Source organism: Rousettus aegyptiacus, unplaced genomic scaffold (genome assembly GCF_014176215.1).
Source record: "Rousettus aegyptiacus isolate mRouAeg1 unplaced genomic scaffold, mRouAeg1.p scaffold_m13_p_6, whole genome shotgun sequence".
NCBI lineage: Eukaryota > Metazoa > Chordata > Mammalia > Chiroptera > Pteropodidae > Rousettus > Rousettus aegyptiacus.
In genome coordinates, this window is record NW_023416309.1 from 79726414 (window position 1) to 79745643 (window position 19230).

At 32.3% G+C, this 19230-nt stretch overlaps 1 protein-coding gene across 2 annotated transcripts in view; it reads right to left on the reverse strand.

Moving 5' to 3' along the window:
* TAOK1 (TAO kinase 1) overlaps positions 1 to 19230 on the reverse strand; it is a 134400-nt gene that overhangs the window by 32229 nt on the left and 82941 nt on the right. Inside the window, exons 8-12 of one of the 2 annotated variants that reach the window (XM_036222273.1) lie at positions 18388 to 18479; positions 7851 to 7944; positions 6140 to 6221; positions 3535 to 3702; positions 1565 to 1768 (exon numbers count right to left, since the gene is read on the reverse strand). In XM_036222273.1, coding sequence (XP_036078166.1) covers positions 1565 to 1768; positions 3535 to 3702; positions 6140 to 6221; positions 7851 to 7944; positions 18388 to 18479 — 640 coding nt within the window. Of the gene's footprint in view, positions 1 to 1564; positions 1769 to 3534; positions 3703 to 6139; positions 6222 to 7850; positions 7945 to 18387; positions 18480 to 19230 lie in introns of those variants that run through there. The other variant, XM_036222274.1, reaches the window with a different exon arrangement.

Sequence of the window (19230 nt, forward strand, 5' to 3'; positions counted from 1 at the left end):
TTTTCATCAGCCCAACTGGAAACTCTGTATCCATTAATAAAAACTCTCCATTTCATCCTCTACTCAGCCCCTAGTAACCTCTAATCTACTTTCTATCTCTATGAATTTGCCTAATCTAGATATTTCAAATATGTGGAATTATACAATATTTGTCTTTCTGATCTGGTTTATATCAATTAGCGTAATGTTTTCAAGGTTCACTCATGTTGTAGTATGTATGAGAATTTCAATCCTTTTTATAACTGAATAATATTCCATTAGATGTATATACCACATTTTATTGATCCATTCATCTGTTAATAGACACTGGGTTGGTTCTTGCTTTTAGCTAATGTGCCTACTAACATTTTAGGTAATATCACAAGGTGTAAAATTAAAAATGAAGCATTCCTATTAAATGTTAAAAGGAACTAACTGATCTTCAAATACTTTCAAGAAAATTTAAAATTTCACACTCTAAAGTGCAAAGAATAATATGGCAAACATCTATATTTCTGACACCCAGAATTTATAATTTTCTGCAACTATGTTCAGTTTACTTTAAAGATATAAACATTATGGTAATGCAAAGGTTACTTTTTAAAAAATGCATTTACTAGAAAATTTGCTTCTCTCAAAAATATTTTCTTTTATACTAATTTTATAAAAGGTAATACATTTATATGATTAAAAAATAAAATAAATTAAAAAAGAAGACAGTGAAGTCTCCCTCCCATCCCTGCCCTTTCATCTCAGTTCTCTCAGAATAGCAACCACTATTAGATTCTTATGTATCCTCTGGAGAACCTTCTGGGTACACAAGCAAATAAGAACATGTTTTCTTATAGTTATCTTTTAACAGGTAACACTGTTTTGTACCTTTCCACTTTATTTTAACAATAGATCTTGGAGGTCTTTCCAGTTCTTGTTTCAGAACTGATTACAGAGGCACAGTATTCTACTAAATAGAGGTACTGTAATCTGGTTAACCAGTTAATTTTTTGCTATAACAAGTACTGCTTCAATAAATAACCTTGTACAGATTTCACTTTGCATGTGTACAAGGCACATCTATGGAGTAAATTGCCAGGTCAAAGGGTATCTATAAACACACACGCACATACATACATACATACATACATGAGCTATAAATTGGAAAGATGTTGCCAATTGTCCACTAGAGAGTGTACCAATTTACATTCCCATCAGCAATCACTCAAGTGTCTCTTTGCTCAGAGCCTGGATACAGAGTGCATTTAAAAACTTTTTCAGTATGATAGCAAAAGTCACTTTTAATCATCACTCATCTTAACCATATCTCCTATTCCCCAAAGGCAGTATGATCATGAATTTCATGTGTATAATTACTATTTTTAAGCACTTTATTTTTCCACCTAAGTAATTTCAAATAATACATTATACTGTATTTCTACATTGAGAATTAACAAGCCTATTGCCATTTTAAAACAAGTTACCTAAAAATGTTCCAAACTTCTGAAACAGCAAGAAAAAATATTAAACTAATCAGATGAAGAAAATTATTTACAAAACTTAAATTTTTTTTCAATGAAACCCAGATACTCACAGGTTTTAAATGGATGACAGAACTATTAGACATCACTGTGTGATCTCCCTCCATCATGTCTAGCTCACTCTTGTCATCTGAGGCATCTGGAAGACTGTTAACACTACTGCTTTGGCTACTGGCACTGATGGACATACTGGGAATAGACTGATTACTTCCAACACTATTCACGGTTCCCGTCCGTCCAACACCATGATCTTGTTCCTAGGGGAAAACAATTTTAGGTTCAAATATCTATATTTCTTTTGAACTCTTGATTTTAAGAATCTAGCATGTTGCTTGGCAGTCTTTAGAAAGTCAGAGGTCTATCATGAGAAATTTCCTTTATATGTCAAGATCAGGAAGATTACCTACTATTACTTGACAGTAAAACAAATAAAAAGGGCCAAAAAGTAAAAAATAAAAAACCCAACCGTATAAAAAAGTTAGTTCATCAGTCTTGGGTTATTTCCAAAGATGTAGCATTTCCTCTGTATTGTTTCACATTTTTTGAAATCCATTTCTAGCACACATCTCATGAGTTGTATGTATATAGTCTGCTCTTTTCTCGATGATTCCTATGGTTAAAATAAGCTCCAACCTTTATTTTGGAAACGACCTGTAAACAACCCCTTTCAGTTGTTATTTTTTATTAAAGCCTTTTATGTTTTCCTTTCTTCCGCAGAATATAATCTCTAGCCCATCCTCTACCACCAAATAATTAACATTAATTCCTATCTATTTTTGTGTAAATTAAAAATTACATATTACATATATATTTAATCACAATCATAAGAATGTTTTTCTGAAGTAACTAGGCAAACGAAGGTATCCGAGCACCAACATCATTGAATGTCATACCATATCAAAATTTGATAAGGCATGCAATTTAATAAATTTAGATACATAGTGTGTATGTATATATATATATGAACTTTTTTTATATCCCTAGCCTAATAGAGATGCTGTTATAGATTTAACTACGTTAGAATTTTATTAATTTCACAAATTTATTAAATATTTCATATATTTAAAATAGCCCCCCCAAATTTTCTAATGACTATTGTAAGAACTAAAGAAATAAAATAAAAACAAAACCGAGAAAAAAACCCAAAACTGTAATTGAAGAAATTCTTGTATTTTATGGTTCATTATGCAGCACTATTAAAAAGAAAAGTAGGTAACTACTGTTCTTTGGTTTTGGAGTACAAAGTGATCTCTTTCACTGAAAAGCAATACAAAAGAATCAAAGCTTTGAAATTCTGACAGGAACAAAGAAAACTGAAAATATTTAGAGTAAGAAAGATAGCTTCGCAAATAATAAACTTCATATATATATTTCCTTGTGAGCAAGTTCTTTAAAATTTCTATTGCAAATTTGTTTTTCTATTTTTTCTAAAAGGCAACATGGAAAGAACTTGGCCTTGAGAGTCGGTGATACATGAATTCAAACCTACATGCCTTTACCAATAGTAAGTTAACCATTCTGAGCCTTGTTTTTCCTTATCTGTAAAATTAGCATTTTAGAATTGTGTAGATGGAATGAAATTGCTCAGAACTGAAAAGAATCAAGTGTTCCTGGTGACAGAGTAGACGCTTGGTAACTATCTAATGACTTCTGAGTGAGTACTATCAACTTCTACAGTCTGTAATTTCAAATACTTCCAAAAACACATCCCATGGAACTGAACGATCAGGCAAAAAAGGGTTCAGTGGCCAAGAAATTTGAGAGGGACTATAGTGAATAAAACTTAACAGGTTTCTTTAATAAAAGACTTTTCAGAGCTTTACTAAACCAATGAGAACTATGAAGCAACAGGTTGGGATTAAATAATGCAAAATCTTTTTCCCCACCTGGGATCTTATAGGACCAATGTTAAGAAAACACAATTTGGAAACCACTGATCTAAAAGATCCATGACAAGACAAATTATGTAAGGAAAGAAGCCAATAAAGAAAGCTCAATATTTGAATAATTTCTAAGTTAATACCTCTTCTTCTTCCTGTGCTTCTACTGCTGGTCCATTATGTGCCTCCTGGAAAAGGAGTTTCTTCATCTTTCGATATTGCAGATTGTCTAGCTCTCTTACTGCATCCTTTGTTCTTTGAATGAGATCTATTAACACTGTTTCAGGGCGCTCCCGAAGAACAAACATGTGCTAGATAAGAAAGAGTAGAAGGTAAAAGTCAGGTTGAAACCTAACTATTTTTTCAATTGGTATAAATATACCCCTTCTCAGACCCTAGAGTACTATCCTAAACAATCATGATAGATTATGCATATAATCTATAACTTTCTAATTCTATTAACGTTTCTGACTTCCTACATTTACAAAATTGTCATATACACATACACACTCTGTGCCTACATTAACTAGCCCTATGCATTTTATAAAAACTTTGAACACAATACCGCAATCAAAAAGTCTAGTTAAACACTAAGAATTGTCTAATTAGAGCCCTTAATAAATGTTCACATATTCTTAGAACTACCAATTTCATAGAAAAGGCATGTTTGGTTCTGAGTTATATTAGGTTTCAAAAGAAATGTATTTGCTAATTGTGGTTTTATGTTATAAACTTGGAAACTATCGGTTCTTTTATATGTTGCCTAAACAACATCATAAAACACTATCAGTGATTTTTACTACTAACATTTAATAAAGCTTAACCTTATCAAATACAAAAAAGTAGAAAGAATAATTCCACCATTAGAATTACCACTGTTATATTTTGGCATGTTTCTTATTTGTTTATTTAACTTTTTAATTTATTTTCAATTATAGTTGACATTCAACATTATATTAATTTCAGGTACATAGCACAGTAGTTAGACATTTACATAACTTATGAAGTGATTCCCCTGATATATCTAATATCTAATTCCCCTGATATATCTAATACCCCCTAATATAATACATACATATTCCCTATGCTGATAGCATATTCCTTTTCAGAAATTTTCTATGTATAGATTTTGTTTTGAAGATACATAGTTAGCATATAGATTATAGAAAGATACCTTCTGCCTTAAGTTCATGAGATACTCTTGAATTCTTATAATACTTTTACTTTCTTTGTTAGTTTAAATTTATTGCTTTTCTATGCAAAGAATTGTAACTATAATATTTTATTCTACTTTCACTGTCATAAGTATCACTTCAAACTTATAAACATAATGCCCACACAACATTTCATCAAATGTTTATGCCAAAATTATTTAACCATTACCCTAATTCTGGATAGTTATTTCCAATTTTTAATTGAGATAAATAGCTTCATATATTAAAAAAGATTTTTTTCTATTAATTTTTTAAAATGTAGGACCGTAACAGATATGTAATTAGGGCAAAGGAAAAGAAACACTTGATAGATTCTTTCTGTCATTTCCAATAAGGCTTTGCAATACATGCTATGGATCAGGTAAATGAATACTACATGCAGACTTGGGGTCTAATCCCCAAATACAAAGTACATGGCCCTGGTTGGGTGGGTTATTATCAAAAGAGTTTACACTTAGGAACATCTAAGAAGCCAGTCACATTCTTCCTTTTTCCTTAGTCTTAGCTTCTTGGTAGCCACCACTATAATATTCAGTCTTCTCATCAAAATTAATTTCTAAGTTTGATAATTTTCTATATATAGATCTTATTTATTTTTCACTAATGTAATTCCTAGCTATACTAAACCTTTTGCTGGTATTATTTATATCTATTTATTCTATCAGTGAAAATAAAATGAACCTCTTTGAAATTCTAAAACATTCACGTAATAATAGTCTACTTAAATCTTGCAGTGAAAAATCAACAAGATTCCTTAGGGTCACAAATTGATACAGTGAAATCCTACTTACTAACATCTTATCTAGATGTTTTTAAAGAAGGATATTAAGTTCAACAATACTATTATTGTTATTAATAAGATGGTGAACCTCCAAATGAAATAATAAATTTTTGAAAACAGAAAGCGTACACCAACCATGGATTTAAATTAGGCAACTGAATTTATTTAAAACTAAATAGCATTTATATGATTTAAAAAATATTTTCGTTACTAAGTTAAAAAAGTATATTTCCAGAAAACAAAAATACAATATCCATTTTTAATAGTTTATTTTGAAATCTTTTCTCCTATGATATTTATGGAAACATATTACTACATGTAATTTTTCTCTTTCATATCATTTTAATAAAAGACAGGTCAATATATAAAGTACAGATATAAAAATTAAATTCAAAGTTAAATCATGTTTTACCACTTTCAAAAAATAACTTATTCCAAAAAAATTAAATTTTATACTTATAACTCATGAATATATTCTTGCACATATGAAAATTTAGCTACTTGACACTATTTTGAATTTTTAACTATATATTCTATTCAGCCATGGTAAAAAGCAGGTAATCAATTTTAAGGGGAAAAAAAGGAAAAGATTTAGCATCTAAGAGAAGTTCTAGTATATAAAATTAGCATTTTAGTAAAAACGAATAGAGCACACTTAATATTGAATATTCAGAATCAAAGAGGAATAAAACACATTTTTAAAAATAATTTCTTAGAGGTAGAAAACAGACTTAAGAGTATAACAGAACTGACCTTTAAAAGTTCCTCTGATGTAGGGCGATCTTGAGGGATTTTCTGGAGGCAAGAATCTACAAAGTTGCGAAAATAATCAGACCTATTGTAAAGGAAAGTATCAAGTGAACATTTTGCTATTTCCTTTAAAAAAATCCACAAATCAGGTTATGTGCCCATTCATGGGAAGGGGATAGGAAAATAAATTATAAAAAAAGCAGACACGATACACTATATATTTTATATAAGTCTACGAATATGATCTAAAGCAATCAATGAATTATTATTTTTCAAGGAGTTTTAAACTTGCACAGATTACTTAAAAATTCTGCTCTCACATATTTAAATATTACTATTTGTTCTAAATTGAGGCAAAATTAGGGAAGCCAATCTTTTTCTTTTTTAACATTCAAATGTAAGGTAACACTGTTCTCAAATTTTTTTCTCTTTTCTCTAAGCTACCTTTCTTTCTTGTTTGCCCCTTGGATCATCTTGTATACAGCATGTTTCAGAACATCACTCTATTTGTTTTGGAGGATTTTTTATACCTGAGTATGAATGGATAAAACTTTGATTAAACCCAGGAAACCAATTAAGATATTTTAAAAAACATCAGAAGTCTGCAACATATTATTATAGTGTTGCTGATGAGAGTTCAGTAAGGCAGTAAGTAATAATTACTCCATCAATGTTTATCTTCAATAGTCAAATAAGATTTTAAGTTCCCTGCAGGCAAGAATTCTTTTTTGAATCCTCAAAGTATTAAACACAGTATAAAGACAGTCTGTGTTCAATATATTTATATTTACATGTATGATAATACTAAACTCTGTGCCAAAAGAGTCCTCCTACATATCTCAACATAAGTAGCAAAGACCTATGAATGTACCTTAATTATGTAATTAAAAAATTAAGTATCACTAATTTATGCATCTGCTTATAAATTTAAAAATATTTATTAAATATACTGGATAGTCCCCTAGAATTTTTCGAATGCTAGATACACCTGAGGAATTAATTTCCCACTAAAATTTTTTATCACTGATAAAAATCCTAGTTTTCTAAAACTCAATCTGTTCTACATAACTTTATATAAATGAACTTAATTTTATCAAATCAAAGAAGCACTAGGAAAAGGAACATCAGAGCATGGTGAATAATAACATAACAATTAGAATGATCTCAAAGTTATGGATTATCTGGTAATTTTGATAAATTATATACCATTCTCCAACAAAAATATTATAGGTATGACAATCTACATATTTTTGTTATAAAATATTAATGTTTAAATCATGCTATTTATTACATAATCAGGATTATACATGTTTCTAAAGTTCAAAGAAAAAATAAACTTTTGTAAAAAGCAATACTTTTTGTTTTCATGTGGCATCACTGAGTTATATATATGCTATAAAAAGACATAATAAAAAATATAAGAGTAAAATAAACCTATTTTATTTATATTTGCTAATAGTTTACTTAACACAGGTTCACCGAGGGAATTTCACAAGCCAAGAGCATACAAGATAACATTCTTAATAAGCCAACGAAAATAATATACTCCAAAGCAATAATGAATTAATTATACTATTATTCCAGGAAATAAACATATTTTAATATCTCTTCAGGTAGTTAATACATTTTACCTAGTTGAAACAAAATCATTTTAATATTATGAAAAGCATTTAATTTATACAATGCTGAGTAATGTATTTCTAACAATACTCACCATTCATTAGACTGTAGTGTAGGGGATTCATTTTGGGCTATGTGATATAAGGCACTCATTGCATTCATATTAAATAAAGGAGGTTTCCTTTCCGCTGTAAGAGAAAGAAAACTTGCCTGTTAAAATACATGCCAGTTAAATAGGGGCACAAAAGTATTGTTAGAAAGTCGTTGTTTAAAAAAATAACCTCAAATTTAGCAAAAAAAAAAACCTGCGAGTTCAAAAAACGTTTTCAAGTGAATTAGTTCAGAGTAAATTGCTGACCTGATGCCCCACAATTCCTAAATACTTAATGTTTATTTACTATAAACAAGAACATCCTACTAAAGAACTATAATACATCCATTAAATCAGGCCATTAATACTTTAATTCTCAAACACTACTCAAATTTCAATCAAATATCAACAGTGAGCTTTGATCATTTGCATCCTTCAAGGAAATTGTCCATTTTATCTAAGTTGTTAAATTTATTAACACAAAACTGTTCATAATATATCCCTATAATTCTTTTAATACCTGTAAAATCTGTAGTGATGACATCTTTCATTCCTGATATTGGAAAGGTGTGTCCTTTTTATCCTGATAAATCTGGCCAGAGGTATACCATTTTATTGATTTCCTCAAAGAACAGGTTATTTCACTGATTTTTCTATTGTTTTTGTTTTCTATGTAATTGATTTCTACTTTGATCTTTTTAATTCTCTTTCTTCTACTTATTTTGAGTTGAATTTGCTCTTCTTTTCCAATTTCTTAAAGTTGAAGTCATGACATTGACAATTTTGAAGATACAAGACTCTTGAATGCCCCTCAATATGGTTTTGTCTTATGATTAAATTTGGGTTATAATTTTGCCAGGAATATCACAGAAGTAAATGTTTTATTTTTCTCATTGTATTCCATAAGGAAGTGCATTATTTCAAATGGTCCTGCTATTGATGTTCACGTTGATCACTGAAGGCCATGATTGCCAAGGCTTCTTCATGGTAGTTTCTTTTTTTCATTTGTAATTAATAATTACTTTGTGAGGAGTTACTTTGAATCTATATAAATAACCTGTTTTACATAAAACTTTCATTTTGTTCTTTATTGTATGAACTTATAGATTTTCATTTTAATAAGCTACAATGTGCTACTCTCATTTATTTTGATATTCAAATTGCCTCATATCTGAGCAGTGAGAATGTTTTATGATGGCTTCTGTCTTTTGGACATGGTCTCATCATTCCTTGATCTTCTCCTTGCTTTCTAGTACGCTAAGATGTTCTAGGCTCTTCTGGTACTTTCCCGACCATAGCCACTGGATCAACCATTTCTTGAAAGAGCTATGGCAATATGTGTGCTCACTGCTACTGAGGTATCACTGCTTAGATCTTCTCACTAGACAGAGTTAGGGAACACATACATACAAACAATATATTTTATACATACATGCACATTAAACGTCCATATATGTTTACTGAAAACAACTGCATTTATAACTATCTCAGATCTCACTGAATAGTATTTATTCTGGCTTTCTCTTTCCATTATTTTTAAAATCTTTCTCTGACAATGAAAACCTTTGATCTCATTATCCTTAATATATTTTCTTATTTGAGAAATTCTCCCTGTATGTCTCCCATCTTTGTCACCACCCTCTTTCCTGAACAGATGCCTCACCTTTCCCTTTGAAGCTCCATTACAAGTCATTCTTCAGTGTGAATGTCATCTTCATCCACTCAGTTTCTGATACCAGATCCAAACTGCAGTGAGATCCTCCTCATCAGTCCTTGTGAAGGAAGCCCTATTCTTTTTGCTGAGACACTGCCACTATGTCAGGCCAACCCTCAAAATGTACATCCTCTTGACTCTGACCCTATACACTAGGACACTCTCCCTGCTGTCACCTCCTCAACCCCCTTGGGCTCTGACATCCAATGCTGAGCCACCTCTATGTATAAATGCCTCAGTCACCCCACTAGGGCTCTGAATTTCCAAACTTGACTACCCACCTGCATGAATACCCTCATCAGATTCTGTTTCCATATATGAGGCCATTGGTCTGTGGGAACCCTTCCTCTAATCACATGACTCTGACACTCCATCCATGGTTCACCAGCTAAATAATCTGGGAAGGGGATGGAGTTACTAAAGAAATTCTGAATGAATGAAATAACTTGTTTCTATGATAATTTAATAAAATATTTAAATCTTTTAATGGTGTACCATCAGTGTATCGAAAATATGCTTTTTGATTTTGTCATTTAGTACAAAATTAAATATTTCTCAAATCTGTCAAAGAACAGTGAACTTAGCTAAAAAAATCTGTCAAATCTAAAATGTGGCAGACTTTGGTGAATTCAAGTAACACTTTCTATTTCAAATTCTTATAAGCTACTACTACACTAATATGATTTAAACTAAATTTATTTTTTAAAAAAGTAACAGAGATCCTTTTCCTTATTATCTTGTACATGTCTCTCAAATGTCTCTATCAAATGTGGATTATTTCCGTAAAAGTAAATTTTGAGTTGATTTTTGTGTAGGATAAAACATAGTAATTTAGTTTCATTCTTTTGCATGTGGCCGTCCAGTTTTCCCATTACCATTTATTGAAGAGACTGTCCTATCCTCATTTTTAGCTCCTCTGTCATAAATTAATTGACCATATATTCATAAGTTTACTTCTGGGCTCTCTAGTCTCTTCCATTGATCTATGTGTGTGTTTTTATGCCAATACCGTACTGTTTCAATTGTTACAGTTTTCAAATACAGTTTTAAGTCAGGAAGCATGATGCCTCTAGCTTTGTTCTTCCTCCTCTAGATTGTTCTGGCTCTTTAGAATGTTTTGTGGTTTCATACAAATTTTAGGAGTTTGTTCTATTTCTGTGAAAAATGCCACTGGAATTTTGATAGGTTTTACATTGAATCTGTTGATCGTACTTTGGGTAGTTTGGACATTTTAACAATATTAATTCCTCTATTCTCTGAGCACAGAATATCCTATTTATTTGTATCTTCAATTTCTTTCATCAGTGTCTTATAGTTTTTTCAGTGTACAGGTCTTTCACCTTCTTGGTTAAATTTATTCCTATATATTTCTTTTTAATGTAACTGTAAATGGGACGGTTTTCTTAACTTCTGTTTGTTATTAGTGTATATAAATGCAACTGTTTTTGTATATTGATTTTATATCCTGCAACTTTACTGAATTCATTTATTCTAAAATGTGTTGGTGGAATCTTTAGAATTTTCTATATATAATATGATGTCATCTGCAAATAATGACGGTTTTACTTCATCCTTTCTGATCTGGATGCCTTTTATTTCTTTATCTTGCCTAACTGCTCTGGCTAGCACTTCCAATACTATATCGAATAAAAATGGCAAGAGTGAGCATCCTTTCTTGATCCTGATCTTAGAGGAAAAGCTTTTAGCTTTTCATCATGTTAGCTGTGGGCTTGTCACAATAGCTGTGGGCTTGTCACAATGGCTTTTAGTATGTTTAGGTACATTCCCTTTATACTCAGGTTAGTTTTTATCATAAATGAATGTCGAATTTTGTCAAATGCTTGTTCTGCATCTACTAAGATGATCATCTTGAAGTGTCCTTGTCTGATTTTGGCATCAGGGTAATAATGCTGGCTTTGAAAAATGAGTTTGGAAGTATACCCTCTTTTATTTTTGGAAGAGTTTGAGGAGGATTGGTATTAAGTCTTGAAATGTTTCATAGAGTTCACCAGTGAAGCCATTTGGTCCTGGACTTTTGTCTATTGGGAAGTTTTTGATTACTGATTCAATCTTCTTACTAGTAATCAGTCTGTTCAGATTTTCTATTTCTTTATGATTCAGTCTCAGTAGGTTGGATGCTTCTAGGAATTTATCCATGTCTTTTAGGCTGATGGATAATTGTTCATAGTATAATCTGACCCTTGAACAACATGGATTTGAATTGTGTGGCTCCAATTATTTACGGACTTTTTAAAATAAATATATTGGAAATTTTTTTGGAGATTTTCTTACTACCATGAAGCAATAATGTCAATTATGCCAGGATATCATAAAGCATTTATATCGCTTATTCTTTGTTACTGATGTACGAATTGTCACACCTGTAAATAAGTATAATTTTTTCACATTATCTTTACATTTTTTATATATAATTTTAGTAACATGTATAACATCTACAGTGTTTTGTATATCAGACAATACTGATGTAGGTACTGACAGATGATTCATCTTGTAAACAGATGACATAAACTTAAGGTATTGACAAATACAGTAATGTAAATGTATTTTCTCTCCCTTATGATTTCAATAACATTTTTTCCTCTAGCTTACTTTATTTTAAGAATACGGTATATAATACATATAACATTCAAAATATGTGTTGACTGTTTATATGTTATTGGTAAGGCTTCCAATTAACAGTAGGCTATTAGTAGTTAAGATCCGGGTAAGTCAAAACTATACATGGAATTTCAGCTGCACAGGGGTCTGCACCCCTAAGCTCTGCATTGTTCAAGGGTCAACTGCAATCTCTATCTCATTATTTCTGTGGTATAAGCTGTAATGTTGCCTTTCATTTCTGATTATATTTATTTGAGTCCTTACTCTTTTTCTTGGTGAGTCTAGTTCTATTTTGTTCTTCAAAAAACTAGCTCTTAGTGTTTCACTTAATCTTTTCTATCGACTTTTTTAATTCCGCAGTTCATTTACTTCCACCGATCTTTGTTATTTCCATCCTTCTACAAACTTAGGGTTTAGTTATTTTTCTAGTCCCTTGAGATGTAAAATTAAATTATTTATTTGGGATTGTTATTTCTTAATGTAGGTATTTATCACTGAGAACCTCCCTTAGAACTGCTTTTCCTGCATCTCATATATTTTGGATGCTGTATTTCTATTTTCATTTGTCTTGAGATTTTTAAAATTTCTTTTGATTAGTTGTTTAGTTGTTTAGTAGCATGTTATTGCTGTTGTTTTATTTTGGCCTCCCCCCTCTCTTCACTTCCTACAGATCACAGCCCCCTCTCTTGCTCCCAGGCACGCTCCTGGAGGGGAGCTCCCTCCCTCAGGCTTGAGAGACTCTTTAGGGCTCCCTATTGAGTCAGGACTTTGCATATATAGAGTCTCGAGGTACCATGGCGAAGTGTTCCAGTCCACTCCTACTGATTCCCAATGAGGAAGCAATAGATTATTGTGTAACCTGGCCTGAGTACCCTGAAATCTGGGCCCAGATCTCTTTAGCACCACCCAGGGGACCTGGCCTCTGAGCCTCAGGCTGAAAATCTTGACTCTGGGCCTCTCAGACTTGGCCGGATCCCTCCCCTCCCCATAGCCCTGCCACCACCTACAAGGTCTCCACTTGCCCTGGAGCCCTCATAGGACCCTATGCATCATGGCCTTGGAGATGAGGGTCTTCATGAATCACTCTGTGCCCCAGTGGTCCCAACCCCAAACCTTGCCATTTGGTCCTCTCAGCCCAGGGCCGGGCTGCGGCTGGTCTAATCCCTCCCAACTCCCATAGGAAATGTCCTTCTTTGGTCTGTTTTCCCCAGCTGACTAATTCTCTAGGAGCAGCTGTACATGGAAAATCATTGCCATCAACCCTGGGCTGGATAGACCCTGCGTTGGGATAGCGGAGAGGGAATAGGCGCCTTGAAGCTTGTGGGAGAGGCTGAGGCAGTTAGTGTGCCGATCTCTTCTGGGGCCTACTTGACCTTCTCTGGGGTTCTGTGTCCTGTCAGTGACTATGGCCGAAGGTGATGCGAACAACCGAGACCAAGTCAAGCTAGAAGCAGTGACACTTCCTGGGCCAACTGGAGTGGACTAACTCCCCTGTGTGCCTTGGGATCTGGAAAGACAGCCCTCCACCCTTTGGGCTCATTGAGACTCCCAAGTCTGGGAACCCTCTCCTCAGATTCCACTCCCTGCCACCAGTGTGCCCATCCCCACTCCTCCTGGCTCCCTTCTCTCCAGTAGCATGTTGTATAATCTCCATATATTTTGTGAGTTTCCCAGTTTTCTTCTTGTAAATGATTTCGAATTTCAGACCATTGTGATCAGAAAAGATGCTTAGTATGATTTCAATCTTAGATTTGTTAAGATTTGTTTTATGGCCTAACGTGATCTATCCTGGAGAATGTTCCACATGTGCTTGAGAAGAATGTGTATTTTGTTACTTTCGGTTGGAATGTTCTGCATATGTCTGTTAAGTCAATCAGGTCGAAGGTGTCATTTAAGGGTAATGTTTCCATACTGATTTTCTGTCTGGATGATCTACTGATTGATGAAAGTAGGGTATTAAAGTCTTATACTATTATTATTGTATTGCTGTCCATTTCTCTCTTTAGGTCTGTTAATACTGCATTATATATTTAGGTGCTCCTATGCTGGGTGCATAAATATTTAGAAATGTTTTATCTTTTTGTTGTACTGACCTCTTTATCACTAGGTAATGCACTTCTTTGTCTCTTATTACAATCTTTGTTTTAAAGTCTGTTTGTCTGATATAAATATAGATGTCCCATATTTTTTTTTGGCTTATAGTTGCATGGAAGGTTTTCTCCATCCCTTTTACTTTGAGTCTGTGTGTATCTTTACATCTGAAGAGTCTCTTGTAAGACTAATATAGATGAATCTTACTTTTTTAAAACCATTCAGCCATTACATGTCTTTTGAACAAAGAATTTATTCCATTTACAATTAAAGTAATTATTGATAGATATCTACTTATTGCTATTTTGTTCACTCTTCTCTGATTCCTTTGTTCCCTTCTTCTCTAGCTTGCTTCCTTTGTGATTTGACGATTTTCTTTAGTGGTATGCTCAGATTCCTTTCTCTTTATCTTTTGTGTCTTGACTGTAGGTTTTTACTTTGTGGTTATCATGAAGTTTACATAAAACAACTTAACATTATAATACTCTATTTTATGTTCATAACTAAAAGCAAATGAATTTTAAAGCTCTACATGTATACTCCCCACACTTTCTCATTTTTGTTACAATTTACAACTTTTTATCCTGTGTATCGATGAACAAATTGCTGGTGTTATAGTTGCTTTATTTTATTTTTATTCCTTTATATATTTTTGAAATTTGATATCCTCAACATACCTTTTTAATGAGAAAAAATGATAAATTTTATTTTTATAAAGATGATTGTATGACGGTGCGCATAACCTAAAAAACAACTAGGTATCTTTTTCATCAGATTAATTATAAACAAACATACAAACTCAACTATGAAAAATCCTGCACTTTAAGATTTCTTGATTGTAAGACATAACCAAATTATTTTAACCTTTATGATAACAAAGTATGAGTGAATTGTATTTATTTAGATCTATATTTATCAAAATCAAGAATAGCACAATTGATTTGTTTGTTCTCTTATGTACAAAAAATAATTTTCTTTAATTCAATATCCCTATTTTAAAGTAGAAAAACACATAACAAATTTCCCAAGACTGACAACCGACTGCTTGGGAGAAGATATTCACTAATGATACATCTGATAAGAGGTTAATATCCAAAATATATAAAAAACTCACACAACTCAACAACAAAAAAACTAACGATCCAATTAAAAAATGGGCAGAAGACCTGAACAGATACTTCTCCAAAGAAGAAATACAGATGGCCAACAGACATATAATCAGACAGGTAACTAATCATCAGAGAAATGCAAATTAAAATGAGATATCACCTCACACCTGTTAGAATAACTATCATTAATAAATCAAAGAACAAGTGTTTGTGAGGATGTGGAGAAAAGGGAACCCTCATACATTGGTGGGATTACAAATTGGTACAGCTGCTATGGAAAACAGTATGGAGGTTTCTCAAAAAATTAAAAATGGATATACCTTTTGACCCAGCAATTGCACTTCTGGGTATTTATCCAAAAAAATAAATAAATAAAAATAAAACAATAATTCATAAAGATCTATGCACCCCAATATTCATGGCAGCACAATTTACAATAGCCAAGATATAGAAACAACCTAAATGCCCATCAACAGACTGGATAAAGAAGTTATGGTTCACATATACAATGGAATATTATTCAGCCATTAAAAAAATGAAATCCTACCATTTGCAACAACATGGATGGACCTAGAGATTATTATGCTGAATGAAGTCAGAGAAAAGATAAATACCATATGATTTCACTTATATGTGAAATGTAAGGAATAAAAATAAAACAAACTAATCAAAAACAGACTCACAAACATAGAGGGCAATCTGGTGACAGACAGAAGGGAGGAGGTTTGGGGGACTGGGAGGATGGGGTAAAGGGTTAAAGAAGTACAAATAAGTAGCTGATAGATGGTCATGGGGATGGGGAGCACAGCATAGGGAATGCAGTTAGCATTGATGTATTACTGGCTAGCCGGAGGAGAGAGAGAACAATTGGGGATCGTTTTATAAACTATATAAATGTCTAACCCATGTACTGTATACTTGAAACAAATAAAATAAAAAATAAAATATTTCCCAAGACTACATATCCAATTTGCATTGAAAATCATGCCTCTTGACACATATTGTCTAGCAGGGTAGCCACTAGCCATATGTGACTATTTAATGAATGAAAACAAAATTTAAAATTTAGTTCTCAGTTGCAATAACCACATTTCAAGTACTAGAAAGCCATGCAGATATAGAATATTTCTATCGCTACAGAAAGTTTTATTGGCCTGTGCTATTCTAGACCTTTCCCCTGGAATCGGAATCATCCTTAAAATACAGTTCCTGACTTAGCACTTCATAATTCAAAACATTTGTAAGTAAAAACCTAAAACCTAAAAAATATCATGATAGACTATTTAAAAAGTTGAACAGGACTCCAAAATAAGGAATAGTTACAGTATGAAAAAAAATGAATTAAGGGCTATTATAATGTCAAAAATAACAGAATTATAAAAGTTATATTTGGAAGTCTTGGAGTACAGGGAGAAAAAGGCAGGGATTGCATGAAGTTTGAGAAGTGAAATGGAGCCAGGGTCTTTCTGTGGTCAGGCAGGGCAGACTGGAGTAGGGAAAAAAAATAGTTGAAGATGATAAATGTATGCCTCATTCATTTAAAATTATATAAAGACAGTCACAGCTTCTGAAGTTGCTTTGTTATAAGTGTAAAAACTCTCATTGTGAAAGAATTCTATATTATGAACTATAATAAAAAGCTAGAAAACCTAGAAAAATAAGAAGCCATTTCGCAGAAACCGCATAGTTTAGACAGATTTCTTCCTGAGGAGTACAATCAGCCAATTAATATTTTCTAAGCAAGTAAATATTAAAATATATCAATGATATCTAATAGGACCATTAATGCAATTTCACTATCACAAAGGGACATAGTATGTAAAAATACCCCATGGGCAGGACATTAACCAGCTTCTCTACATTTATCCAGGTTTCTTAAGAAATTAATTAGGATCTTCCAGTAAGAAGAATCAAGGATAAAAAAATAGAGTTTAAGACACTTACACATACTTTCAAATTTAGGAAACATTTTATAAACCTCAAATTGAGACTAAGAATTCAGATTAGAATGACATGAAAATCTCCAAACCTCTGGTTACTGATGTTGTCAAACTTTAAAATAAATATGATATAAACCCTGAAGGGAATGGTTTATGTAGGAATTCCAACAGAAGTAAAAATATTTAAAGATTATTTTGGAAAAATATTAGACCGAAAGATAGAAAGTCTTGTAATGGAAATTACAATATTTATCTACTGTGTATTGACAAGCAAGCTTTGCTTTTATTATATCTCAATTTCCCTATCTACTTGTTTCAGAAAACTACTGACAAATCCAGGTTGATAATGATTTATCCAAGTTACACATGAATTTTACTTTTAATGTGTTATTTTTAATCCTGTCGTGACTCAATATTTTCCACTTTTAAATAAAGTTCAATGGAATATTCTTAGAAGGAAAAGAAAAAGGTATTGGGCTAATGGAGGGAAGCTTGGGGGAATCAAGAGCAAGAAGATGGTCATGTCTTTAATTACAGTGACAATTCAATTACCCACCTGGCTCATATACAAGGGGAATGTTAATAAAGTTATGATGGTCCACTGCCTTAAGCATAGCTCCACTTATGGGCAACAGAATAAAATGTGTGCATAAAATTAAACTGCTACAATGGTATACAGCCTGACATCTAATTCTCATACCTAGCTCAAGGTCATAATTATCCCAGGTAGGGGAAATTCATGAATGCTTTAGAGACCTTCTATAGATAGTAAATCTAGTAACCATAGACATATTCTAGGTGTTTGACAAATACTCATTAATGTTGAACAAAGATACTTCAAACTTAAAGCCACAGTGGAAAATTATTTTAGACCTAATTTAATGAAGCAAATAAACCTAAACAATACGTATACATATGTAAATTACCAGATCACCAAAGTGAAAACTCTAAGTTTTTTTCTCCTTAATAAATGACATAAAAAAATAAAAGCCTGTAATTTGGTACAGACATTGAGGAAAAACATTGATCAAAACTTACTGTACAGTTAATAAAAAAAGAATGCTTACCTAGTTCAATACATGTTATTCCAAGAGACCATACATCTACTTTGCCATCATACTGTCCTTCATCCATGGCTAAAATTACTTCTGGGGCCATCCTAAAACATAAAATGTGATTTAAATTAAAGTTTAAAAAATGTATATTATTTATTAAAAATATAATGAACATCTATATGGAGAACACCTATGTGAATTGCAGACAATATATCTGGACATAATTTTTATAAAAGGAAATGAATGCATTACAGGTTGCGAAGTAAATATTTACATTGCACAGATAATGTGAGACTCATTCTCACCATCTGTCATGATCACATAATAACTTCCTGAAGGAAAGATGCCCCAGAACAGGGCTGTATTCTGCATCTGTTTTAAGTTTGCAGATTCTAATACTGTATATCCTTTAAGCCAGTGGTTCTCAAATTTTGGTCTCAGGGTCCCATTACAAAAGTCTAATTTTTGCTAGAAAGACTGAATTCTATCATTGGCAGTGAACGACAGCTATTTTCTTTGAAGTGACAAGCTCACGCCATTAATTTCAGAAAATATCTACCACAATAACACTGAATAACCATCGTTTGTCAGTCTTTCTTTCAAAGAATAGTATTCCACAATAAAAGAGGCTAGGGCAGCTCAAAACTAAAATATTCAGACAATTATTAACCATGTAAGAGTCTTAGTTATAAAATGAAACATCAATTCATGTCTTCGACTAGAGTCTATAATGTTCTTGATGGTACTTTAACCTTACACTTAATTTGCACTTGTGTTAAGCACAGACAGACACTTAAAACAGTTGTTGACTGCTTCAATGAGACTATCACCAGGGGCTTATGTGTGTGTGCATGT